At 45.6% G+C, this 23,473-nt stretch overlaps 1 protein-coding gene across 1 annotated transcript in view; it reads left to right on the forward strand.

Moving 5' to 3' along the window:
• The first annotated feature begins 1,539 nt into the window (after window positions 1–1,539).
• Window positions 1,540–23,473, forward strand: part of DOCK5 (dedicator of cytokinesis 5) — a 191,311-nt gene continuing 169,377 nt past the window's right edge. The window contains exon 1 of the mRNA XM_084884799.1: window positions 1,540–1,771. Coding sequence (XP_084740925.1) covers window positions 1,729–1,771 — 43 coding nt within the window. The 5' untranslated portion in view covers window positions 1,540–1,728. The remainder of the gene's footprint in view (window positions 1,772–23,473) is intronic.

A 23,473-nucleotide genomic window follows, 5' to 3' on the forward strand; every position in this document is an offset into this window, starting at 1 on the left:
TTGCATATTAGGGTTTTATATATATTGAAGGTTGTTTTACCTCTTCTAGACTGTAGCTCAATGAGGGTAGAGATTTTAATTTGTTCACTGCTGGGCCCTGGGCTTGCTATTTAATAGGCACTTCATAAGTATTTGTGGAAAGAAGAAATGACCTAATCTGGGGAATTAGATTAATCATGATTACAGCAAAAGAGAAATCATTTAGGGGAGATGCTGGAATTCCTTTGGGAGGTTAAGTCTACTAGTAAAATGAGAGATTTCGTGACTTAGAAAACCTTTGTGAATAAAAACCTATCTGTGGATGAATAAGTGAGCCAGCCAAGGAGTTAGTTACCCACAAGGCACCATGATCAGGACTTTTTGTTTTTTAATTCAGATTTGTTTTGCAAACAGTTAAATGCACGAATTCTTCAATCAAGTTTACTCTTACTACATGTTTATTTTCCTTTCTCTTCATTTTCCAAGTAGGCAAGAAAGCCATCACCGACGGCAGGACCAGAATCTGGGACGTTTTCTCAAACTGTGAATATAAGCAGCCAATCGTTTACTCAGATTTTTACTTGTATGTGTGAGGTAGGAACCGGCTCCCCCAACCCCATCCAATCTCCATTCTGGAGGACTCTCGGAGAGGAAGTGAGTTTCAGAGGCGCCAACCGGAGCCCAGGGCAGTTCAAAGCGGACAGTCACCCCCCCCCCCCCCCCCAAGGGCTGGCTCTTTGTCACCACACCGTGCCAGGAGTGAAGGTGACCAGATGTCCCGATTTCGAACCATGTGTCCCGCGGCGTTTTAAATAAGTCCCGATTTTTATCCAAAAACGCCGCGGGACACATGGTTCGAAATCGGGGCTGTCCCGCCCAAAGCGGGACGCCTTGTCGCCTTAGTCTTGGCGGGACTGTTCTCTTTGAGCCCGAGGGTCTGAGTTTCCCTGCGGGGAGGAGTCCCGGTGTTTGGGGGTGCAGGGTCTCCGACTTAGGGCTCCCTAAAGTGCCCACCCAGGCTCCCAGGGAAACCACCCGCCACTGGCGAGGAGCGTCTCTCTCGCTTGGATTCTCCGTTTCCCTGCAGACCGGTCACGGCTCCGAGGCTGTAACCGCAGGGGCTCCTGGTGTCGGCTAAAGTCCGGGCGGAGGACGCAGTCCAACCGCTCATTCATTCATTCATTCACAACCGCTTCTGGGGCGCGCCGGGAGCTAGTCCCGGGAGGGCGAGGGCCCCGGGGGCGGATTGGGGCGCACGGATGCCGTCCAGGGGCGCCGGGCTCAGCGCGCGGGGAGCGGACCGCGCAGTCCTCGCCCGCCGCGCGGCGCCCCCAGCCCAGCCCTGCCGACGGGGTCCAGCCAGGCGCGGAGGATCCGGGTGGAGAAGGCGGCGAAAAGCAAGCCCCCGGCAGGGCACACCGGGACCGGACTCCGTGCCCTGGAGCTGCTGGGGGAAGTGCGCCAGGGCGGCCGGAGCCGGAGTGGGGCGGACCAGCGGGCGGAGGGCGCGGCCGGGGCGGGGCGGCGCCGGGCGGGAGGAGGCGGGGGTGGGGGCGCGGCCGCCGGCCCAGCAGGTGACCTGCGGGAGCGGCGGGTGCGGTGGCGCAGCGCGTGGCCGCGGGGCGGGCGGGGCCGGAACATGGCGGAGCGGCCCGCGGCGCGCAGGGGCGCGGGGGCGCGGCGGCCGGCGCCCCGGGAGTGGTAGCTGCTGCTGCTGCCGCTGCGGCCGCGGCGGGCGAGGTCGCCGCCATGGCCCGCTGGATCCCCACCAAGCGGCACAAGTACGGCGTCGGTGAGTGCTCGCCCATCGGCGCCGAGTTGGGCGGCGGGCGCGCGCCGCCGGGACGGGACCGGGGACGGGGGACGGGGGACGGGACCGGAGACGGGTCTGGGTCCGGCTCCTGCCGCCCCGCGCGCAGGCAGACCCCCTCCCGCGGCGGCTGTGGGCGGGCGGGGATCGGAGCCCTCCGGGCCCCGCGGGGAAGTTAGCGGCTAAAAGTGCGTTCGGTTGGCATTTGGGTCCGGGACGGGTCGAGTTGCTTCCGAACCCGAAGCTCCAGCGCTTTGCTGAGAGGAAGCGGCAGAGGCGAGGGCGCTCCCGGGTTCTTCTGGGGACCCCCGTCGGGGTGCCGCCTCGCTCCTCCTCGCTCCGCTCCCTTCGGGAGTTGCAGCCGCCCAGGTCTGCGGAGCCGGGATGCTCGTTGTCCCGGGTCCGCCTCCCTCTCGGGTGCTCTCTGCGGCCCCCCAGGGAGGAGTTGGGGTCAGGAGCCCCCTCCCTGCCTCCTGGGGCCGCGATGCCGGTGCCGCCGTTGAGTGAATGGGGAACTCAGCTCGGGGGTGCGGTGGGAGAGGCAGGAAGCGGGTGGCGGCTCGGGAACGGGCGTGGGGACCCCAGGGCTCACCTCCTAAGGGAGGGTAAGGGAGGGCCAAGGACTACTTTCTGAATCTCCCATTTCCCCGTGGGATCGGCCCAGGAGATTATACTTTTAAAATTTCATGGATTGGTTTTGGAAAGAGAGGAAGGGGGGGGGGGCGGGGACGGGGCGGCAGAGAAACATCCACTTGTTGGGGCTTTCATTGGTTGACTCTTATTTTTAAAAAAAATATATTTTATTTTGTACAGAGAGGAAGAGAGAGAGATAGTTAGAAACATCGGTCAGCTGCCTCCTGAACACTCCCCACTGGGGATGTGCCCGAAAACAAGGTACATGCCCTTGACCGGAATCGAACCCGGGACCCTTGAATCCACAGGCCCACGCTCTATTCACTGAGTCAAACCGGTTAGGGCCATTAGTTGACTCTTGCATGGGCCCTGACCATTGATGGAGCCCGCAACCTTGGTATTGGGGCCAATGCTCTAACCTAGGGGTGTCGAACTCAATCAGAGAAGGGGCCAAAATCTAAAATCCAGCCTAAATCGCGGGCCGAATGGTTTACTGAACAGTCATAAACTGACAATGTCATAAACTGACAGTGGAGTGCAGCGATGACAGCGCGGTGCGGGCCACATTGCAAGGCCTGGCGGGCTGGATTTGGCCCGCGGGCCGTGTGTTTGACACATGTGCTCTAACCATTGGGCGACCTGGCCAGGCTCTGAGGACCTTTTATTCAGGAAAATGATCAAAGACAGGCGCCTGGCATCCACAGCAGCGGCGCTGGAGGGTCCCCTGACCACCGAGGGATTGCTGCTGTGTTGGTTTGGGGGCCGAAACAGAGGGTGGCAGTGTGGGGGCTCTGATCCAGGTGAACCCCGTGGTTCTACTCAGGTCTTGTGGGAAGATTGCCATTCCCCAGAGATTATGGTGGCCATTAGGTTTCCTGGGGACTCCCCGGTATAAACAGAGGTGTGCGGTGAGCATTGTGTCACTTCCTCTCAGGTTCATTCATTGGGCCTGTTCGTAATCTGATCTCTTATTTTACTCTCTTTCCTGCCTGGTTTTTCCTTATTTCACTCCTCACTAGGGAGCGGTCCCTGTGCTGTCTGATGGCAAAGTCACGTTCAGAGATAATGCTTAACGTCTCTGGGTTCTTTTAGATTCTGTAGCCCTGAGTCAGTTAATAAACCAGTCAGTCTCTCCATATACATATTATTCATTGTGTTGCCCTATTTCAAACCTTCTACATTTACCTTTAAATTTCTTTTAGAATCCTTGTACTGTCCTGTGGCTACAACTCAGAAATAGCTAGGCGTTGTTTCTCCTGGCCCTGACCACGTGGCCGTGACCTGGTCTTGAGGCTTCAGACTCATAGTCGGGTGACACTAAGTAGCCAGTAGTAATGGATGGAGGTAAAATGCTATCTAATAGATGGGATGTTTACAGCATATTGAGAAGTGCCTAATTGTTACTTAGTACTTACAAAAAAGGTTATCAATTCTAACTTTGTGTAACAGGATAAAAGCTGTTTCCAAAACTGCTAGGACTTTGGTGTAGTTAATGCAATCATAGCTCTAAAATGTTGTTTTTAGAAGCAGGAATGATATGTTCTCTCTCTTTTTTCCCCTGTCTTGAACTCAGGTTACCTTATTGGTCATCATTCAAGAAAAGTATTTGGGCTCTAACTGGTTTGGCTCAGTGGATAGAGCATCGCGTCCGCCTGCGGACTGAATGGTCCCAGGTTTGATTCCCATTAAGGGCATCTGCCTGGGGTTTCTGGCTCAATCCTCAGTAGGGGGCATGCAGGAGGGAGCCGATCAATGATTCTCTCTCATCATTGTTTCAATCTCTCTTCCTCTCCCGTCATCTCTGAAATCAATAAAAATATATTAAAAGAAAAAACATTTGGGAATTTCATTTCCAAGGCACAGGTCATAGCAAAATTGCCCCAGGATAGAATTTGAGACTCTCATTTCACTGGCCACAATAGATTCTGGTTAATCCATGGACAAAAGGACCCACTGTCCGGACAGATAATCTGAGAATAAATCTCTATTGTTTATTCCGAAAGCACATTGTTGTTTCTTTCACCTCGGAGCTGGGCAGCCTCCTGGGCCTGCAGGGTAAAGTCTAAACAGCCCAACTATCAAGATTCCCATAATCCAGTTCAGTGTCTCTTCACCACCTTATCTCCCTGGCTCCTTTCACTAACCCTCACTGCCCTCCTCGCTCTGTGCAGCTCGCCAGGGAGTGTCCCTCTTGCGACTTTGCTCCCTCGTGCTTGTCCCCTGTCCAGAGTGCCTTCCTGCCTTCGGCATCCCACAATCCAGACTTTTCCTTGGGACTCAGATCCATTCCCACCTTCAGACCTCAAACCTTCGTACTTATTTCTCACGATTCTCACAACATGCCATTTCATTACATTTCCTGCTATCCTTGGGTTTCATGAACCAGAAGGTTATGGTGTTTTTTGTTTTTTTAAAAAAGTATATTTTTTATTGATTTCAGAGAGGAAGGAAGAGGGGGAGATAGGAGCATCCATGATGAGAGAGAATCAATCATTGATTGGCTACCTCTTGCATGCCCCCTTCTGGGGATCAATCCCGCAGCCCTACCATGCCCCCTGACCAGGAATCAGACCTTGACCTCCTGGTTCAGAGGTTGACCCTCAGCCTCTGAGCCGCGCCACCTGGGAGGTTATGGTTTTCTATCCCTGTCACTCGGGAGATAGACCAGGCATTAGAGTGTGCGTTTGGTAGCTGCTGTCCTTGGTGTAGGGATGATGTCCTAAAGCACTAGCTTAACTTCTGTGATGATTTAATGCAGTTTTTCCTCCGCTAGGTTTTAGCATCTCGTTCACTCCAATAGGAGTTTTATTTTGTTTTGTTCGTATGTGGACGACAAACTAAGAGCCTCCAGTCTGTCTGTATTTTTGTAAATGAAAACATGAGAGACACAGCTGAGAAACAAGGAAGCATAGAATAGACAGATTCTATTTACATGTAATTGGAAAAATTGGCTTGTGGGACTTTTGGGGGGAAATTGTTTTCAGTCCTGAGTGTCTGCTCAACAGATTTCATGTCCAGGTGAAGGAAACCATGTGTGGTCATCCTGAAGCCTCAGAGCTGCTCTGTGTAGGGCAGCACTTTGATCTCGCTTTGAATTGTGGGCAGTGAAGCCAGCAGTCTCTGCTGTCTTATGTTATCTTGGTGCCACCTTTGGCTGTCCCTGACATAGCCTAGATTTTTCTACAGGGACTGAAATGCAATCTGTCTGGGCTCTCTGAGTTCGTAAACATAGCATTGTTGTCTCACTCTTTAGCGTTAGGTGGGATTTTTATACCTACTACAGGCCCAGTGTATGAAATTCATACATGGGTGGGGTCCCTAGACCTGGCCAGCCTGCCTGCCTCCCCCCTCCTCCTTCCCTCACTGCCAGCATCCATCACTGCCCACCCCCAATTCCCTGTCCAGCCTCAATCCGGGGATTGGGGCCTGCCAGCCGGGGGAGGGACCAGGAAGTTGGCCCCATTGGCAATCAGGGCCTGCGGGCTGGGGGCAGTTCCTTCATTGAGCGTCTGCCCCCTGGTGGTCAGTACATGTCATAGTGATTGGTCCTTTCAGTTCCGGTTGCTCCTTTGTAATGGTCGCTTGGGCTTTTATATATAGATGTGTGCTATCTTATCAAGTGAGAGGACCAGTGGGCCTGCCTCTTTAAACGTCTGGTCCATTAGTGCCCAGGTGTGAAGGGCTCAGTGCCCGAGAGCTTAGGAAAAAGTGCTCTTCCTCACAGCCAGGGACAACTCTTTTCTTTTTCTTTTTTCTTTTTTCTTTTCTTTTCTGTTACTCTTTCTTTCTCTCTTTCTTTGTTTAGTTTGTTCTGTTTGAGGATATAAGGCTATAAACACTTTTATTTAGATTTTAGTGATAAATATTCACATTAGTGCCTGGCCAGTGTTGCTCAGTGGTTGAGCATCAACCTATGAACCAGGAGGTATTGGTTTCCTGATGAGGGCGCATGCCCAGGTTGCAGGCTCAATCAGCCCAGGAGGAAGCCAATCAATGATTCTCTCTCATCAATGATGTTTCTGTCTGGCTCCCTCTCCCTCTCTAAAGTAAATAAAATGATTTTATAAAATGAATCAAATTGTATTGAAATACAGTTGTCAAGATATTTTCAAAATTTATGATAATGTAATAATATATGTGCTCTCTATTAATGAAAAAACAAGATCTAGTGATAAATCTAATAAGTACTATACTTTTGAATTAGTGATGGGCATAAATGATTTTTCAAGATACCTGCAATAACCATAATATGATATGAAATACTTGTGATCTAGTGGTACTGCTCTTATAACTGGTTTTATTGCCTATATTCGTAATTGAAGTACATGCTGAGTGTCAGGAAAAAGAGCTGTACTTTGTTTTCCTTTTTAAAGTCCATGATCCTCTGAATTTGAACGCAGATTAAGAATCTTTGGCTGAAGATCATACAGCTAATTAGTTATATGAACCAGAATAACCAACAACAGTATCCCTTGGTGATCATCTGTCTACAGGAAAACACTGTTCTAGATATTATACAATTGTAATGAATTGAAGAAATCCTTGCCCTAGTGTCTTCATGTCCTAACAACATTGAGGCTAAGAATGAAGGAATAGAGAATTCACATTCATTAAGAATTTATCTAGTGACAGGCACTGTTCTGCATACGTGGGGGTCTAGAGACACTTTGAGGGGCCCATGAGTTTAAAAATTATTTTTGGCAATAATACTAAGATGTGATGGACCTGCTTTCACACTGTTCTTTCATGAATATCCAGCGTAGTTTCCCAGAAGGTGTATGGAGTGTGGGATTGCCAGCAGGTTGAATGTAGAAGCAGGCTTGAGAATCCAGTAGCCTTTGTGAGACCAGACATTAAAGAGATTTCCAAGTGTGTAAAACAGTGCTACTCTCCTATGTGTTTGGTTTGGAAAATTGTTTTTGTTTTTTTTTTTTAATCCATTTTTAAACTACAGTTGATATACAGTATTGTAGTCATTAGGTATTTATATACCTGATGAAGTGATCACCCCAATAAATCTGATACCATAACTAACAAATAAGTACTTTTATATATTTATTTTTTTCATATATTTTATTGATGTTTTTACAGAGAGTAAGGGAGAGGGAGAGAGAGTTAGAAACATTAGTGTGAGAGAAACATCAATCAGTGGCCTCCTGCACACCCCCTACTGGGGATGTGCCCACAACCAAGGTACATGCCCTTGACTGGAATCGAACCCGGGACCCTTGAGTCCGCAGGCCAACCCTCTATCCACTGAGCCAAATCGGTCAGGGCAACAAATAAATACTTTTTAAAAAATGTCTCACTTGAAATTTTAATATGGTAAATAATTATAGATGTAACCCACATAAACAAAAGCTCTTGGTTTCTCAATAATTTTTAAGAGTGCAAGGAGTTCTGAGAGCAAAAAGTTTCATTTACTGTTGCTATTTTCCATATTATTTCACTAAGTCATTGAGATAATGCTGTAATCCTCACATATTAGTATCCCATTTTCTAGATTAAAAAAACACACAGGTTCATTTCTCACCCACGGCCATGTCCATGGCCACATACAATCTCCCTCCTAAGCCAATCTCTCCACCATTAGTGCTTCCCAAACTTTGGTTGTTTACCTTGATCTCTGCCTGTCCAGGTGCCCTTGGGTGGCATTTTTACCCACTTCTGTATTATATTCTACTTAGTATGTTCTTTGTGTTCCTGCCTTTTCTTTTTTCTATTTAAAAATTTTATTGAAAAAGAAAACATCCACATTCTTACCACCAAAAGGACCAGCCCCACTTGCCATATCTACTTTAATTCGGAATGTCTACTCTAACAGGGAATTTCCTCCACACAGTGAACACACTGCTCTCGGCATGCGGTACAGTCAGAAGCAGTAGTTGGGAAAGAAACACTGAAGTCACAGGTAGAATAGATTTAGTGAGTTGTTTACACAAAGGATTAGGTGAGCCTTGAACGCCTGCATGTTGTGTGTTATTACATAGGATGGGGACAATGGGAATTTGCTGTCGCTTGTTCTCATTGTCTGCGGAGGCTTCGTGGAGGAAGATGCGTTGTCTGATTGGCTCAACGGGAAGATAAAAGCTTGGCCACAGTGGTGAATAGGGTTGTAGGAGGACTGAGTCATTGGATAAATGCTGTGTTGAGCAGTGAGTGGCAAGGAAAGAAGATGCAATGGAATGAAAGAAACAAAGGCATTTCAAGTCATTGTCACTCCCCATTACCAGGAAGGAGTTAGGATGCCGTACACTAAACACATGTGTACACGCACAGGGCAATGCAGACAAAAGGTAAACCATCACAAGGAATGTGGAGAAGGAAAAGCACGGCGAGGGGCTTTGAAACAAAGGTGGTAGTTACCCCAACTTTAGTTTGCCCCGATTTCCAGAAGGCGTGTGGTGGTCAACCTGCCATCCCTTTCGCTGGAACTTAAATTAACTGTGCTTTGTCCTCATCTAAGTTGTAAGAGACAAATCAATAGGGCCTGGGAGTAAAGGATCAGATCCCATTGCAATGAATTTTTACGTAATGCAATATTTTTTCCAACTGCTAGTTTATATCTAGCTATGCTATTTAAGTATAGTAACATTACAATGATACACGGAGTGGCCAGGTTATTATGATCTCTGAGTGGCATAATAATCTGGCCACTCAGTATGCATTAGAGCAGGGGTCCTCAAACTTTTTAAAGTGGGGGCCAGATCACGGTCCCTCAGAGAGCTGGAGGGCCGGACTATATGAACTACTAATTCCTACTGTAACACCTCGGCTGCGCTCACTGCCCAAAAAACCTGGCGGGCCGGATCAGACTCCTCTGCGGGCCGCATGTGGCCCGCGGGCCGTAGTTTGAAGACCCCTGCATTAGAGGCCCGGTGCATGAGTTCATGCATGGGTGAGGTCCGGCAACCTGGCCAAGGGGAGGGGTCATGGGAGGTTGGCCAGCCTGCCTGTTGGTCAAACTCCTGGTCGAGGGGACAATTTGATATTAGCCTTTTATTATATAGAATATATACACTGAATGGCCAGATTATATGCGTTCAGAGATCATAATAATCTGGCCACTCAGTGTAACTCTATACACATATAATATTTTAGTTCAGTCAAAAGAATTTAAAAAGGAATATTGGTCAAATTCTGTTACAACTCCTCTTTCAATTCTTTGGAATGAGTTGTGATAGAATTTGACCCAGGAACCTGACCAAGCTCACATAGTTTGTCCTTCACAAGTAATTCACCAATGGATATTTCGTTTTCTCCCTGATGAAAAAGGTAAAATCACCCATGATAAGTCTACTCTCTGGAGTAGACATTGGTTTATAAGTAGCCTCCAGCATAACTCGGGGTTTTACTTTTGAACTAAAAAATGTGCTTTTGAGCTTAGTGTAAGAAGTGGTTTTGAAGCAGAGATCTGGGCGAGTAAGGAGAGGCAGAGGATGGCTGTGTGAATCTTACGTTTCCAAGTGATGTTCAGGCCGCGTCCTCTCCCAGCCTGGGCTGTAGTCGGGATTGTCAGAACTGCTGGCAGCCAGTTCCGGAGCAAGAGACAAAAATGGCCTTTGTCTCTGACACAAAGCTCTGTGTCATCGCAAAGCTGCTGTTGTTCCAATGACTTTCCATCCCTGGGCCCGCCTTTCCGGCCTGTGTCATTTTCTCTTACATTTTCACACCTCATCAGACGGTGGGGACTGTTGATATCGAGAGGAAGTAGTTGGACCCCTAAGATTCCCTCAGTGAGACTACTGGGTGTTCATTCTCTGTATTTTAAAAAAGATGTATTTTATTGACTTTTACAGAGAGGAAGAGAGAGGGATAGAGAGTCAGAAATATCCATCAGCTGCCTCCTGAACCCCCCACCCCCACCCCCCCGGGGCGGTGCCCACAACCAAGGTACATGCCCTTGACCGGAATCGAACCTGGTCTGTCAGTCCCCAGGCTATGTTCTATCCACTGAGCCAAATAGGTTTCAGCTCATTCTTTGTATTTTAAAACAGCTCAGGGAAAGGAAATTGCAGTGGAGATGAATTCTTTGAGAATAGCCCTTTGCTAACGCAGGGAAGTGAGTAAGAAGGCCTCCTATGGTCTAGTCCAGGGGTCTGCAACCTTTAAGACATAAAGAGCTACTTGGACCCGTTTCCAAAGGGAAAAAAAAACCTGGGAGCCGCAAAACCATTGGGACATTTAAAACAAATATAACACGCCGAAACCGGTTTGGTTCAGCGGTAGATCGTCGGTCTGGGGACTCAAAGGTCCCGGGTTCGATTCCGGTCAAGGGCATGTACCTTGGTTGCGGGCACATCCTCGGTGGGGGGTGTGCAAGAGGCAGCTGGTCGATGTTTCTCTCTCATCGACGTTTCTAGCTCTCTATCTCTCTCCCTTCCTCTCTGTAAAAAAATCAATAAAATATATTAAAAAAATAAATAAATAAAACAAATATAACACTGCATATATTCTTACCTTAATGCTATATACCGGATCGTGCAGTTAGCTGTCAATCTGAAGAAAAAAAGGACTTTTTCACTTAACAATGTAAAATATATTTTTGCAAATTAATAGCTAATTAAAATATTTAATTTACCTGGTTAATGGGATTTTTGCTCCTGAACCTCAGTGCACAGTGTCAGCACATCAGAGCTGTAAGACGTTACCTTCATTTTCACACAGGCTTGCAAGTTGTCAGAGCCGCGGTAAAGCTTCAAAAGAGCCGCATGCGGCTCTGGAGCCGTAGGTTGCCGACACCTGGTCTAGTCTGTTCCCTGCACCTGCGGGCTGCGCTGCTCTTTTTCTGCGAGCCTTTCCTTCCAGGGACCACTTGTAAGAATACTCCTCAGGCTCCGGTATAGAAATCTAACAGCTCTGCCCTTTTGTGTGTAGAATCATGAAATATTAACAACTGGATTCTGTAAGCCTCACCTCTTGGCTCACATCTCCTTTTATTGGGAAAAAATGTGCCCTGGAGATATAGTGACTTACCCAAGCCACATGGCCCAAACTCGGATTTCGGCTCACTGCTTTCTAACTACTCCATTGCTCTTTGTGACTCCGGAGAGCTGAGCAAGTGCCTTGAGCACGTCTGCTGGAGCATGTGAAGAGGGAGTTTCTGCGCACAGCCCTAAGGTACAGTGCCTGTGTCTGCCGTGGTTTGTTCCATGTGGAGGTTTTGCTATAAATACGAGTCAGCTATTAAACCATATAATTGACATATAACGTTCATTTCAGGTGTACAACATCAGGATTCTACATATACATAGCAAAATGATCGCAACAGTAAGTCCAGTTAACGTCAGTAACCACACGTCGTTACAATTTTTTCCTTCCAGTTAGAATTTTAATGAGATTTACTGTCTTAGCGATTTCACACATACACTACAGTAATTGTTAACTCTAGTCACCATGTTGTGCATAGTTACATCCCAGGACTTACTGATTTTGTATCTGGAAGTTTGTGCCTTTTATTTTATTTTAATATATTTATTTTAAAAATAAATTTTTATTGATTTCAGAGAGGAAGGGAGAGGAAGAGAGAGATAGAAACATTAGTGATGATTGGCTGCTTCCTGCACGCCCCCCACTGGGGCATGCGCAACCCGGGCATGTGCCCTTGACCAGAATCGAACCTGGGACCCTTGAGTCTGCAGACTGATGCTCTATACACTGAGCCAAACTGGCTAGGCGAAGTTTGTCCCTTTTAACTATTGTCACCCATTTTTCCTAATCCACTCCCCGCAACCCCCCTTGTGCCGCTTTAAGGCATTTACAATCTGTGTTCTATATCTGTGAGTTTGGATAGATACCCAGAAGTGAGATTGCTGGATCATATGGTAGTTCAGTTTTTAATTTTTGAGGAAGCTCTATACTGTTTTACATAGTGGCTGCACCAGTCTGCATTCCCATCCACAGTACACAAGGGTTCCCTTTTCTCTACTTCCTCACTACACTGTTATCTCGTCTTTTTGACGCTCGCCATTCTCGTAGGTGTGATATGTCATCGTGGTTTTGTTACCGGAAAGGGGACGGGCCTAGGGCCAGGAGCCAGTCTTCCTCGGGCCGGGCAGTCTGTAGTGTGTGGGTTCTTGATGTGCAGGAAAGATTTCATAACACGAGTCCAGATGACTTTTAGAGTATGTTTACTAAAGCTGGGGACAGAGAAACAAGGGCGGGCCTAGCATAGAAGGAGCAGCAGGAGAGGGACTAGTTAGGGCTGCTCTGGCTGCCTAGAAAGGTCATGGGAAAGAAATGGCTGAGGTGGGGCTGCTGTCAGCTCGCTGCAAAGTCAGAGAAAGGGGGGCCTTGGGGACAGGTTCACGGGGTTAGCCTGGGAGGAGCTGCCACTGCTCACTGCTGCTCTGGTTGCAAGTCTCCTGGTTTAGGAGATGGCTTGCCTGTCTGGAAAGAAGGGCTGAGAGCCAGGGGGGGAGAGTGTGCCTGGCATTTTGTTTTGAGAGTTTTTAGAGGCTGGGAGTTTTAGGGGGAGTCTTACTGGAGGATCTCGATAGAATACCAGTTTTCTTTTTTCTTTTTAATATATTTTATTGATTTTTTACAGAGAGGAAGAGAGAGTTAGAAACATAGATGAGAGAGAAACATGGATCAGCTGCCTCTTGTACACCTCCTAACTGGGGATGTGCCCGCAACCAAGGTACATGCCCTTGACTGGAATCGAACCTGGGACCTTTCAGGCCATAGGCCAACGCTCTATCCACTGAGCCAAATCGGTTTCGGCAGAATACCAGTTTTCTAGCTCCTTCAGAGTCGTGGCCCTCCCTGATTGGTCGGTGTCTGGGAAGGGAGTCCTCAGTCATTGCAGCTGGCCCAGGTGTCACCTCCCTGGTTTTGCTGCTTTCCTTCCCCTGGAGCTGACAGGCAACTGAGGCCTCGATGCTATCTCCGTGTGAGAAAGGTCAGAGGTCTAAACTGGATTACCAGTGATATGTGAGGGGAGGAAAGGCCATCCTGAAGGGGGAGGTCTGGGGCTAGTTTTGCCCCTGGCTAGGCATCCGGGCCTTTTAACCCCGGGGATCTTCTGCATCCGCTGTCAACTGCTTGGCCAGTTTGTTCAGCTCTCTGTCTCAGTTTCCCCATCCCACTTGCCAAGGAATGTTTCCAGCTTCTTACTCTCCTGACTCAGTTTTGTGTTGCATTTCCCGGATAATTTGCAGTGTTGAGCCTCTTTTATGTACCCATTGGCCATCTGTAGGTCCCCGCTGGGAAAATGTCTTTTCTCGCAGACCCTCTGCCCAGGCCTTTTATTGGATTGTTTGTTGTTGCTTTTTGGCCATTGAATTGCATGAATCCTTTACGTATTTCGGATATTAACCCCGTGCCAGATAGGTGATTTATAAATGTCTCCTTTCCTTTTGGCAGGCTGCCTTTTCATTTTATGGGTGGTTCCCTTTGCTGTCCATCTTCCCCTTTGTATAAGAGTTCTGGAGAGGAAGTTTGTGTTGAGGTTGGAGCCTGCGAAGTGGAAGTCGCGCTGTGGGTCCATGGTGGTTACAGGGTTTCATGCCTGCCGCTGGCCCAGCTGTCGCCGGGCACTGACAGGGTGCCGGCTGCAGAGCGAACAAGCAGGTGTCACGGGTATGCTGGAGAACCAGTGTCCCTGTGCTGAGCAGGGAGGGGAGGGTCATGCATTGATCATCAAGTATTGTCATACCAACCGGGAAGGGAAGGAAGGTTGGTTGATTTTTAGACCTGTATCTTGAGCAGAACGGTGATGCCATGTTCTGAAGATTTGACTTAGAAGCTTGAGTCAGGCTTCTTGTCCCCAAGGCAGCTTCAGCGTCTGCACTCTTCTCCCTGAGGGCACCGGCGGCCTAGTGCCAGGGACGCCTCTGCTGAGACAGGACGCACCTGCCACTGTCACTCTCCGGGGCAGACCCTCCTGGAACAGGGACCGGGCCTCTACCTGTTCCCATGCCCCCGCTGGGCTGCCAGCTTCCTCCAGAGCAGGAGCAAACAGCAGGTGCCTGGCTCTTCCGTGTCAGGCAGAGAAGGTCTACCCCCGCACCCCAAATCGTGACAGCATGGCTCCTTTGGGTTTCCATCTCCCGGTTCAGCGGCACAGATTCCATGGATGTACATGATTTTGTACAAAACCCACTGCCAATCAGTGAGTACCAGTAGCATAGTTACATATTTATTGTTTTAGGAAAGGGAGTCTAAGGCTCAGAAATGTTGGGAACTTCGGTGCAATTGGAGTTGTAGTGTGCGTTGTGTGCCATTCGTTATGGCTTGAAAAATTCCATTAAAATTGGTACAGCCTCTATGAAGTATTGATTAAAATTTAAAATGCTGCCGGAACCAGTTTGGCTCAGTGGATAGAGCGTCGGCCTGTGGACTGAAGGTTCCCAGGTTCGATTCCAGTCAAGGGCATGTACCTTGGTTGCGGGCACATCCCCAGTAGGGGTTGTGCAAGAGGCAGCTGACCAATGATTCTCTCTCATCGATGTTTCTCTCTATCCCTCTCTCTTCTTCTCTGTAAAAAAAATCAATAAAATATATTTAAAAAAATAAATAAAATTTAAAATGCTTGTACCCTTTGACTTGGCAGAGGGTACAAGCATTTTTATGAGTTTGTCCTACAGATATGCTAGCATATGTGGGGAAGGACATATGATTATTTATGACAAAGTCATGAAAACAACTTAAATGTCAATCAGTTGGAAATGAGTGTAGTCATGCACTGCTCATACATACAAATGGAGTCCTATACGGCCGTTAAAGAGAATTGGGTTCAGGATAGAGACAGTGTATGACAAAGATGGCACTGACATACTGTGACTAAAGCATGATCTCTTCAAAAAATGGTGCTTGGGCCGGAACCGGTTTGGCTCAGTGGATAGAGCATCCGTCTGCGGACTGAAAGGTCACAGGTTCAGTACCGGTCAAGGGCATGTGCCTTTGTTGTGGGCACATCCCCTGTGGGGGGTGTATAGGAGGCAACTGATTGATGTTTCTCTCTCATCGATGTTTCTAGCTCTCTGTCCCTCTCCCTTCCTCTCTGTAAAAAAATCAATAAATTATATATTTTTTAAAAATTAAAAAGTTACATACAAATCAATAAGAGAGATCAATAACCCAATAGAAAAATAGGCAAAGATTTGAATAGACACTTCAAAATAAATGATACCCAAGTATGTGATAAACATATGGAAGGGTGACCTACATTTGTCATTAGGGAGATGCAAACACAAGGCCAGACAACTCTACTGGAAGGACTGTATTAATTTAAAAAAAGAAAAGAAAAGAAATACCAGGTGTTGGTGAGGATATGTAGCAATAGGACATCTTATGCCTGGTGGGAGTGTAAATTGGCAGCTCCTAGTCAGGTTAGACAGACACCTACCCTGTGACCTAGCGGTTCCACTCAGAAATGAAAGTATGTTTCCACAGAAAGACGTGTGCAAAATGTTCATAGTACACTCTTCGGCATAGCACCCAATTAGAAACAACACTTAGACCCATCAACAGTTGAGTGGATATATACATCGTGGTATCCTCATGCAGTGAGATCCTGTAGGTCAGTGGTCGGCAAACTGAATAGTCAACAGAGCCAAATATCAACAGTACGGCGATTGAAATTTCTTTTGAGAGCCCAATTTTTTAAACTTAAACTATATAGGTAGGTACATTATTAACTTAATGAGGGTACTCCTAAGCTGGCCTTTGCTAAAAACTCAAGGGGTCAAAGAGCCGAATGTGGCTGCAAGGCACACTGTAGGGCAGTGAGAGTGAATGACTTCCATGTACACACAAAGATATGGATAAATCTCAGAAGGTGAGGGTAGTGGGTAGCTGTCTGCAGGGGAAGAGGTATAAGGTGTGCCGGGGTATTGGCATTTAGGTTAGTGATGTTCCTTCTGTTTCTTGGTCTGGGTAATGGGTGGGTGGGTGCATCCATTTTGTGAAAACTCAGTGAAATGTGCATGTGTGGTATATGTACTTCTCTGTATGTATGTTAAACTCCAAATTTCTAGAGAGAAAAAGAATGAGGCAGCTCTAAATACATTGAGATGGGCTGTTTCAAAGATATACTTGAGTAGATGCACGATGTAAAAAGTGTATGTATATAGTATTAATTTTATTCATTAAACAAATGCCTGTGCACTACCCATTATTCAGGCACTGTTCTAGGCACTGAATACAAAAGACTAAGAACAGTGTGTGATACTTGTGAATGCTAGGCCATTCTGAAAAGGAGACATGAAATTGTTAATTATTTCTTGGAGGGGAATGCATGACTGGATGTCAGAAGTGAGTTTTGCCCTTGGACATAGGCAGCAGTATAGGGATAGCCAGAGGGAGGGGTTGGAGGCTGGGTGGAGGTGAGTGGGGAGAGGAGGGACACACATCTGTAATAGTGTCAATAATAAAAAGAAAGTAGAAAGTAGAGTTTTTCTATTGAATATTTGTGTACCTTTTAATTTTATTTATTTATGAAATATATTTTTATTGATTTCAGAGAGGAAGGGAGAGGGAAAGAGATAGAAGCATAATGGTGAAAACCATTGATCGGCTGCAATTCTGCACACGCCCTACTGGGGACTGAGCCAAATGACTTCGCAACCCTTCAGTCCATAGGCCTACACTATCCACTGAACCAAACCAGCCAGGGCTGTATTTTTTTTTTTTTTTTTTTTTAGAAAATATGCTTTCTATTGATTTTTCTAGAGCCAAAGGAAGGAAAAAGGATAGAGATGGAAATATTAATGAGAGAGAAATATCAATTGGCTGCCTCAAGCCCACAACATCAGTGTGTGCCCTGATTGGGGTTTGGACCAATGAATGAGCCCTTGGTTCTTGGGTTCATTGAGCCGCTCTGGCTAGGCACGGATATTTTTGTGCCTTTTAAAGTTTGTGCAGTGTGAATGGATCACCAATTGAAACAAATAAAGTAAACCTAAGTGTCTTTTTATTACTAATTATTATTGTAATAAATATATTTTTTTATTTGAGACTTAAATAAGGTGATCAGACGTCCTGGACAGTCTCAATTTTTAACAATTTGTCCCGTGTCCCGCGGTGTTTTAAAAAAGTCCCGATTTTTGGAAAGATTCTTTTAAAACGCTGCGGGACGAGGGACAAATTGTTAAAAATGGGGATGTCTGGTCACCTTACACTTGCAGGCGACAGCTTTGGAGGTCCAGCAACTGAAACAGACTATTTTGATGGTTTGACCCAAACCACTCAGGATGTCTTGGCTGGGTTTGGCAAGTAAGCCTGTGTTTCAAACTATGCTGACTTTTTTTTTTTAATTTATTTTTTATTTCAAGAAAAACAATTTTAAATATAACTTTACATGCAACAAACATTAATATTTTAATAAAAATGATCTTAAAGATACTTATACATGCAATAAACATTAATATCTCAAGAAAACGATTTTAAATATAATGCTACATGCATTAAACACGAATTATTCAAGAAGAACGATCTTAAATAATACATGCAATAAATATTAACATTTCAAGAAAAAAGGGATTTTAAGTATAATATCACCAAAACTGTACTAACATAGTATGATATCACAAAAGTTGTAGGAAATATTAAAATTCTGCAAATAATAGGATTACTTCTATTATATTCTAAATTTTTTTCCCCTCTGATCTATTTTTGTTCATCAGTTTATGTTGTTCATTATAATCCACAAGTGAGTGAGGTCATGGGTTATTTATCTTTCTCCAACTGACTTACTTCACTTAGCATGATGCTCTCCAGGTCCATCCATGTTGCTGCAGATGGTAAGAGTTCTTTTTTTGCAGCAGCGTAGTGTCCATTGTGTAGATGTACCACAGTTTTTTAATCCACTCATCTGCTGATGGGCACTTTGGCTGTTTCTAAATCCTAGCTATTGTAAATTGTGCTGCTATGAACATAGGGGTGCATATATCCTTTCTGATTGGTGTTTCTAGTTTCTTGGGATATATTCCTAGAAGTGGGATTATTGGGTCATTTTTAATTTTTGGAGGAAACTCCATACTGTCTTCCACAGTGGCTGCACCAGTCTGCATTCCCACCAGCAGTGCAAGAGGGTTCCTTTTTCTCTGCATCCACCCCAGCACTTGTCGTTTGTTGATTTGTTGATGATAGCCATTCTGACAGATGTGAGATGGTATCTCATTGTTGTTTTGATTTGCATCTCTCTCATGATTAGTGACTTTGAGCATGTTTTCATATATATCTCTTGGCCTTCTTTATGTTTTCTTTCAAAAAAGTGTCTATTTAGGTCCATTGCCCATATTTTAATTGGAATGCTTATCTTCCTTTTGTTAAGTTGTACGAGTCTATACTGACTCTTGAGTGGAGTGTTCTAGCAAAAATTAAACTTTAATCTTCGGGTGATGATTAACAAATATAGAAATCTTCACCCGGTTATTTTTTCCATTGATTTTTAGAGAGAGAGAGGGGACAGGAAGGGGAGAAACAGGGAGAGAAACATTGATGTGAGAGAGACACATTGACTGGTTGTCTACTGCACATATCCTGACCAGAGCCAGGGATGGAGCCTGAAACCAAGGTATGTCCCCTTGACTGTAATTGAATCTGAGACCCTTCAGTCCGAGGGCCAATGCTCTAACCACGAGCCAAGCTAGCTAGGGCTATTCCCATATTCTTGATGACCATTGTAATTTCATACACTTCACTTTCTATCATTCAATTAAGTACTTATGACAAACTCTGTCTCTTTGTTTATAATCAGAAACCAAATCCAAACTTTTGCTTCAGTTAAGTACGAAATGGATTTTTTCATGTTTATACTAGTCTTATCTCTTTATAATCCTAAAGTTTAAAACTCATAGAATCATGTCTCATTAGTTGTAATTTGTTGGTTGATTTTATGATCTACATGGCCATTTTATGATGGATAAACCATACATCTCAGGCATTGTCCTTTCTGTTTGAAGACATTTAAGTGTGATGTAACTCATATTTTGATAAAGTAACCGACAGTCTGACAGCATACACAATACTTGCTCTTGCATTACATAAAAAGGAAGTATTTCAGTGATGAAACAGGTCATTATATTTATTTACTTACATATGCTTATTTCTGTAGTCCAACAGCATCTCTGATAAGATATGCATTTTTTAAAATAAGTCACCTTCTGAGTTACTGCAGACTGAGACACAGATGATGGTTTGCTTCGTGCCACATGACAAGCTAACTTCAGAACCATGGCTACCATTTGTGGTCCTGCAGACTGGAGTTCGGGTCCTGTGGCCAAACCAGCTTGAAATTGGATTGCCAGGGTGCATGCCAAAGCCATGTACTGCGGCTCAGTTTTGGAGAGCAGCTCCTTGTGGCTGGGAATTTTGAAGTCCAAGTCTGCCAACTTTTATTACTCTTCGCCTTTGTGAAGTCAAAGAAGGCTCTGAGCCAAGTGAGAAGATGCGAATAAGATTGGTGTACTTCCTGGTACCGTGGGCTGACCACAGTCATTCATTATCTGATAGTTTGTGAGGAGGGAGCCTGCCTGGCAGTACACTGGGCCTGGCAATCAGGCACCGTTGTTTGCAGAGCCCAGATGATTCTTAAGTAGTTAATATTCCTGACCCTGAACCTGTCCCCAAAGGTCCAGACAAGAGTCTGGTCTATTTTCAACTTCAAAGCTTTTTTGGCCAGAAATGACCAATTCTTGCAAGAGTTTTCCTGGAAGATATTTGAACACCTAGGGGTCTCTTGGTGACAGGACTTCGGATCTCATTGACTCAGGATAGTCTGGGACCCTTACAGGCATAATAAATAATAAATTCACACCTAACCAACTAATTCACATGGATGTGTTGAGTCAGGGCAACTGGAATTTGAATGCCTACTTGATATGGGTAACTTACTTTTCTGCTCTGAGGAAGGGCACATGTGCTATGCACCTGCAAGGTTCCATTGGCTCACGGGTGGTGGTGAGGATTAGGTAAGAGAAGTGATGTACAGAAAAGACACAGATAGGCAGGCTTCATAAAGGCTGGTTCCTTCCCTTTGGCCTGATAGCGTGCCACAAGATTGCCATGGACTCAGGGACATTGTGACCAGTCGTCCCAGGCCAGCCATTTCTGGTCCTACCGCACAGGATGTCGTAGAATCTGAAAACAGGAATCCATTGAGGACAGAATAGTAGATGGTTATTGCATGGGCCTAGAAGTCTTCCTTAATGATGCCTACGTGAGTTAAAGATTTGTCTGCCTATAGAATACTCTGGAATCATTTTTCAGAAGAACCTTTTATGTCTGGGAGAGGTGGGCACCCAGTTTTGGCAACTACTCAAGCTTGTTTTTAAATGGGTTGGTAGCTTCAGGGAGGCCCCCTCAGAGCTCACAAACTCAGAAACGGTTCGTGTCTGCAGAGGAATTCCTTTCATGTTTAAGCTCTGAGCTCAGCCAAGAGCCTTGGAAATTTTGAATCTCGTGTGTTTTTTATCCTGAATTAGATACGCCTTGCTCAGCTCAGATTTTGACATGACTTATTTCAAAAGCAAAAGGCTCACTTCATGAAATAATCCATAGTCCCATCACTTTTCTCCTTCGGTGGCATTTTGATTCTGATTTAATTCAGTGACATGAGGACAGATGTTAGACCAGGAAAACAGAGCCCCTCGTTTGTTGCCCAAAGGACGAAATTTTTTAAATAGCCCTCTATTGATTTCGGGAAGGAAGAAAGAGGGAGAAACATCAGTGTTGAGAGAGAATCATTGATTGGCTGTCTCCTGCACGTCCCTTACTGGGGATCGAGCCCACAACCCAGGCATGTGCCTAAACCGGGAATCCAACCGTAACTTCCTGGTTCATAGGTCAACGATTACCCACGGAGCCACACCGGCCAGGCCAAAGGACTAATTTTTTAAAAAAATTTATTTTCTTTAATGATTAAGGTATTACATGCATCCTGATTCCCCTAATCCTCCCACCTGCCCCCAGCTCATGCCCTCAAACTCCCCCCCCCCCCCCCCCAGTGTTTGTGTCCATTGGTTAGGCTTATATGCATGCATACAAGTCCTTTGGTTGATCTCTTACCTTCCCTCTCCCCTCCTCTACCTTCCCTCTGAGGTTTGATGGTCTGATCGATGTTTCTCTGTCTCTGGATGTTTTTGTTCATCAGATTATGTTGTAATTATATTCCACAAATGAGTGAGATCATGGATTGTTTTTCTTGAACTGACTTATTTCGCTTAGCATAATGCTCTCCAGGTCAATCCATGCTGTTGCAAATGGTAGGAGTTCCTTCCTTTTTACAGTAGTATTCCATTGTGTAGATGTACCACAGTTTTTTAATCCACTCATCTGCTAATGGGGACTCAGGCTGTTTCCAAATCTTAGCTATGGCAAATGTGCTGCTATAAACATAGGGGTGCATATATCCTTTCTGATTGGTGTTTCTGGTTTCTTGGGGGATCACTGGGTCAAATGGGAGTTCCATTTTTAGTTTTGTGAGGAAACTCCATACTGTTCTCCACAGGGGCTGCACCTGTCTGCATTCCCACCAGTAGTGCACGAGGCTCAAAGGACTACATTTTTAAGGACCATGTCGGAGTGTGTTAGGGAGGACATAGGGACTTGTGGATTTTTGCTTTCATTTGTTTTCTTATTTCCCATCTTTACTTTTGATTTGATTCATTTTAGATCCCAGGGAACGAAATTCCATGTTGAGGGGGTTTTGCTAACAGTTCTGAACCCTAGGGGAAGGTGGTGTCACCTCTGTGCTCCTGTCTTCCTAAAACAGCTCCTATCAAGAAAGGATAGATGGAGGAAATAGAAATCATGTGTTCCGCTGGAATATGTCTTTATGTTCTTGCCTTTTTAGCAGCCTTGAGTGACAGGGCTTTATACTTTTGGAAGATTACAGGGCTTGCTTTCTTGCTGAAATAGTCACCCTATCACGTTCTTTTGTCTGCCTTAGTTCTGAGAATTTTTTTTTTTTAATTATTATTTTTTTGCACCATGGGCTTGGATTAAGCTTCAGGAATCACTCATTTCATAAAGGTCACTTGCTTTTTATCTTCTGGGTCATTTAGGGTTTGGCGGGTGGAATGAGACGAACAGAGATTGTTGAAACCAGGATTAGGAGGCCGGGCTTGCGTTTCCATCTCTGTTACACACACAGTCAAGTGGCTAACCCCCTTTCACTTTGTTTTCACTTCTGTGCAAAAGAGATACTATTTGCTACTCAGAGTGTGAAGCATTTTCAGTTTCTGAAAGGTTATGCAAGTTAATTAAGCACTGCTAGTAGTAAGGCCACATTCATTGACCCTCACAATTTCATGATCTAAGTTGGACATGCCATTGAATTTTCTGCCCAAAGACTTACTCAGGAAGTTTTGTCTAGAAAAAGCTTTGGGCAAAGACGCCCATTCCTTCATGGCCTTTTTCTTCATGTGCCAGTGGGACTCTTACAGTATTCCTTCTAACGTGGCATCTTTTAGATACTCCTCAGAATGGGTAAGTCCTTGGTAGCATGAAGCGCTAATTTTCCTCACTCGACACTGAACTTGTGATCCTGTTCATCTGGTTTCCAGGTCTGAGTTTCCCCTCCTGCTCCAAGTCTTCTTTCCCAAAATGTAGAAAAGGGAGATCGGTTTTAACAAGGGCAGGAAGTATGATTCTGCCATTGCTAGATCCAAGTTTAATCCCTTTAGTTTAATCCCTGACTTTTCTCCCCTTTGATAGGTGTTTGCATCTAGCAGATGTAATAAAGTAATACACACACACCACACACCACACACACACACACACACACACACACACACACACACACGATACATGCCTCGAGCAGCCTTCCAGGCTTGATTTCTGTTATTGCTGTTTGGTTGTTAGGGAACTCATGAGTTGGCAGGTCTAGTATTGTATTGAAGGCGAGGGAGAGAGGTGCCTTTGGCAGACTCATGGAAATAAATGTTCTGTGTTCATTCACCACGTGCTTACCAGGTATCACTGAGGAGCAGGTATATGCTCAGCACTTGGAAGGAGCCAGAGAAGATGTGGACAGAGACCCCATTCATGGGAAGTGTATCGTGAATGAAAGGACCTCATGGTAGGAGCCACAGTAACTGGTGG

Source organism: Pipistrellus hanaki, assembly GCF_964339955.1.
Source record: "Pipistrellus hanaki genome assembly, chromosome: 5".
NCBI lineage: Eukaryota > Metazoa > Chordata > Mammalia > Chiroptera > Vespertilionidae > Pipistrellus > Pipistrellus hanaki.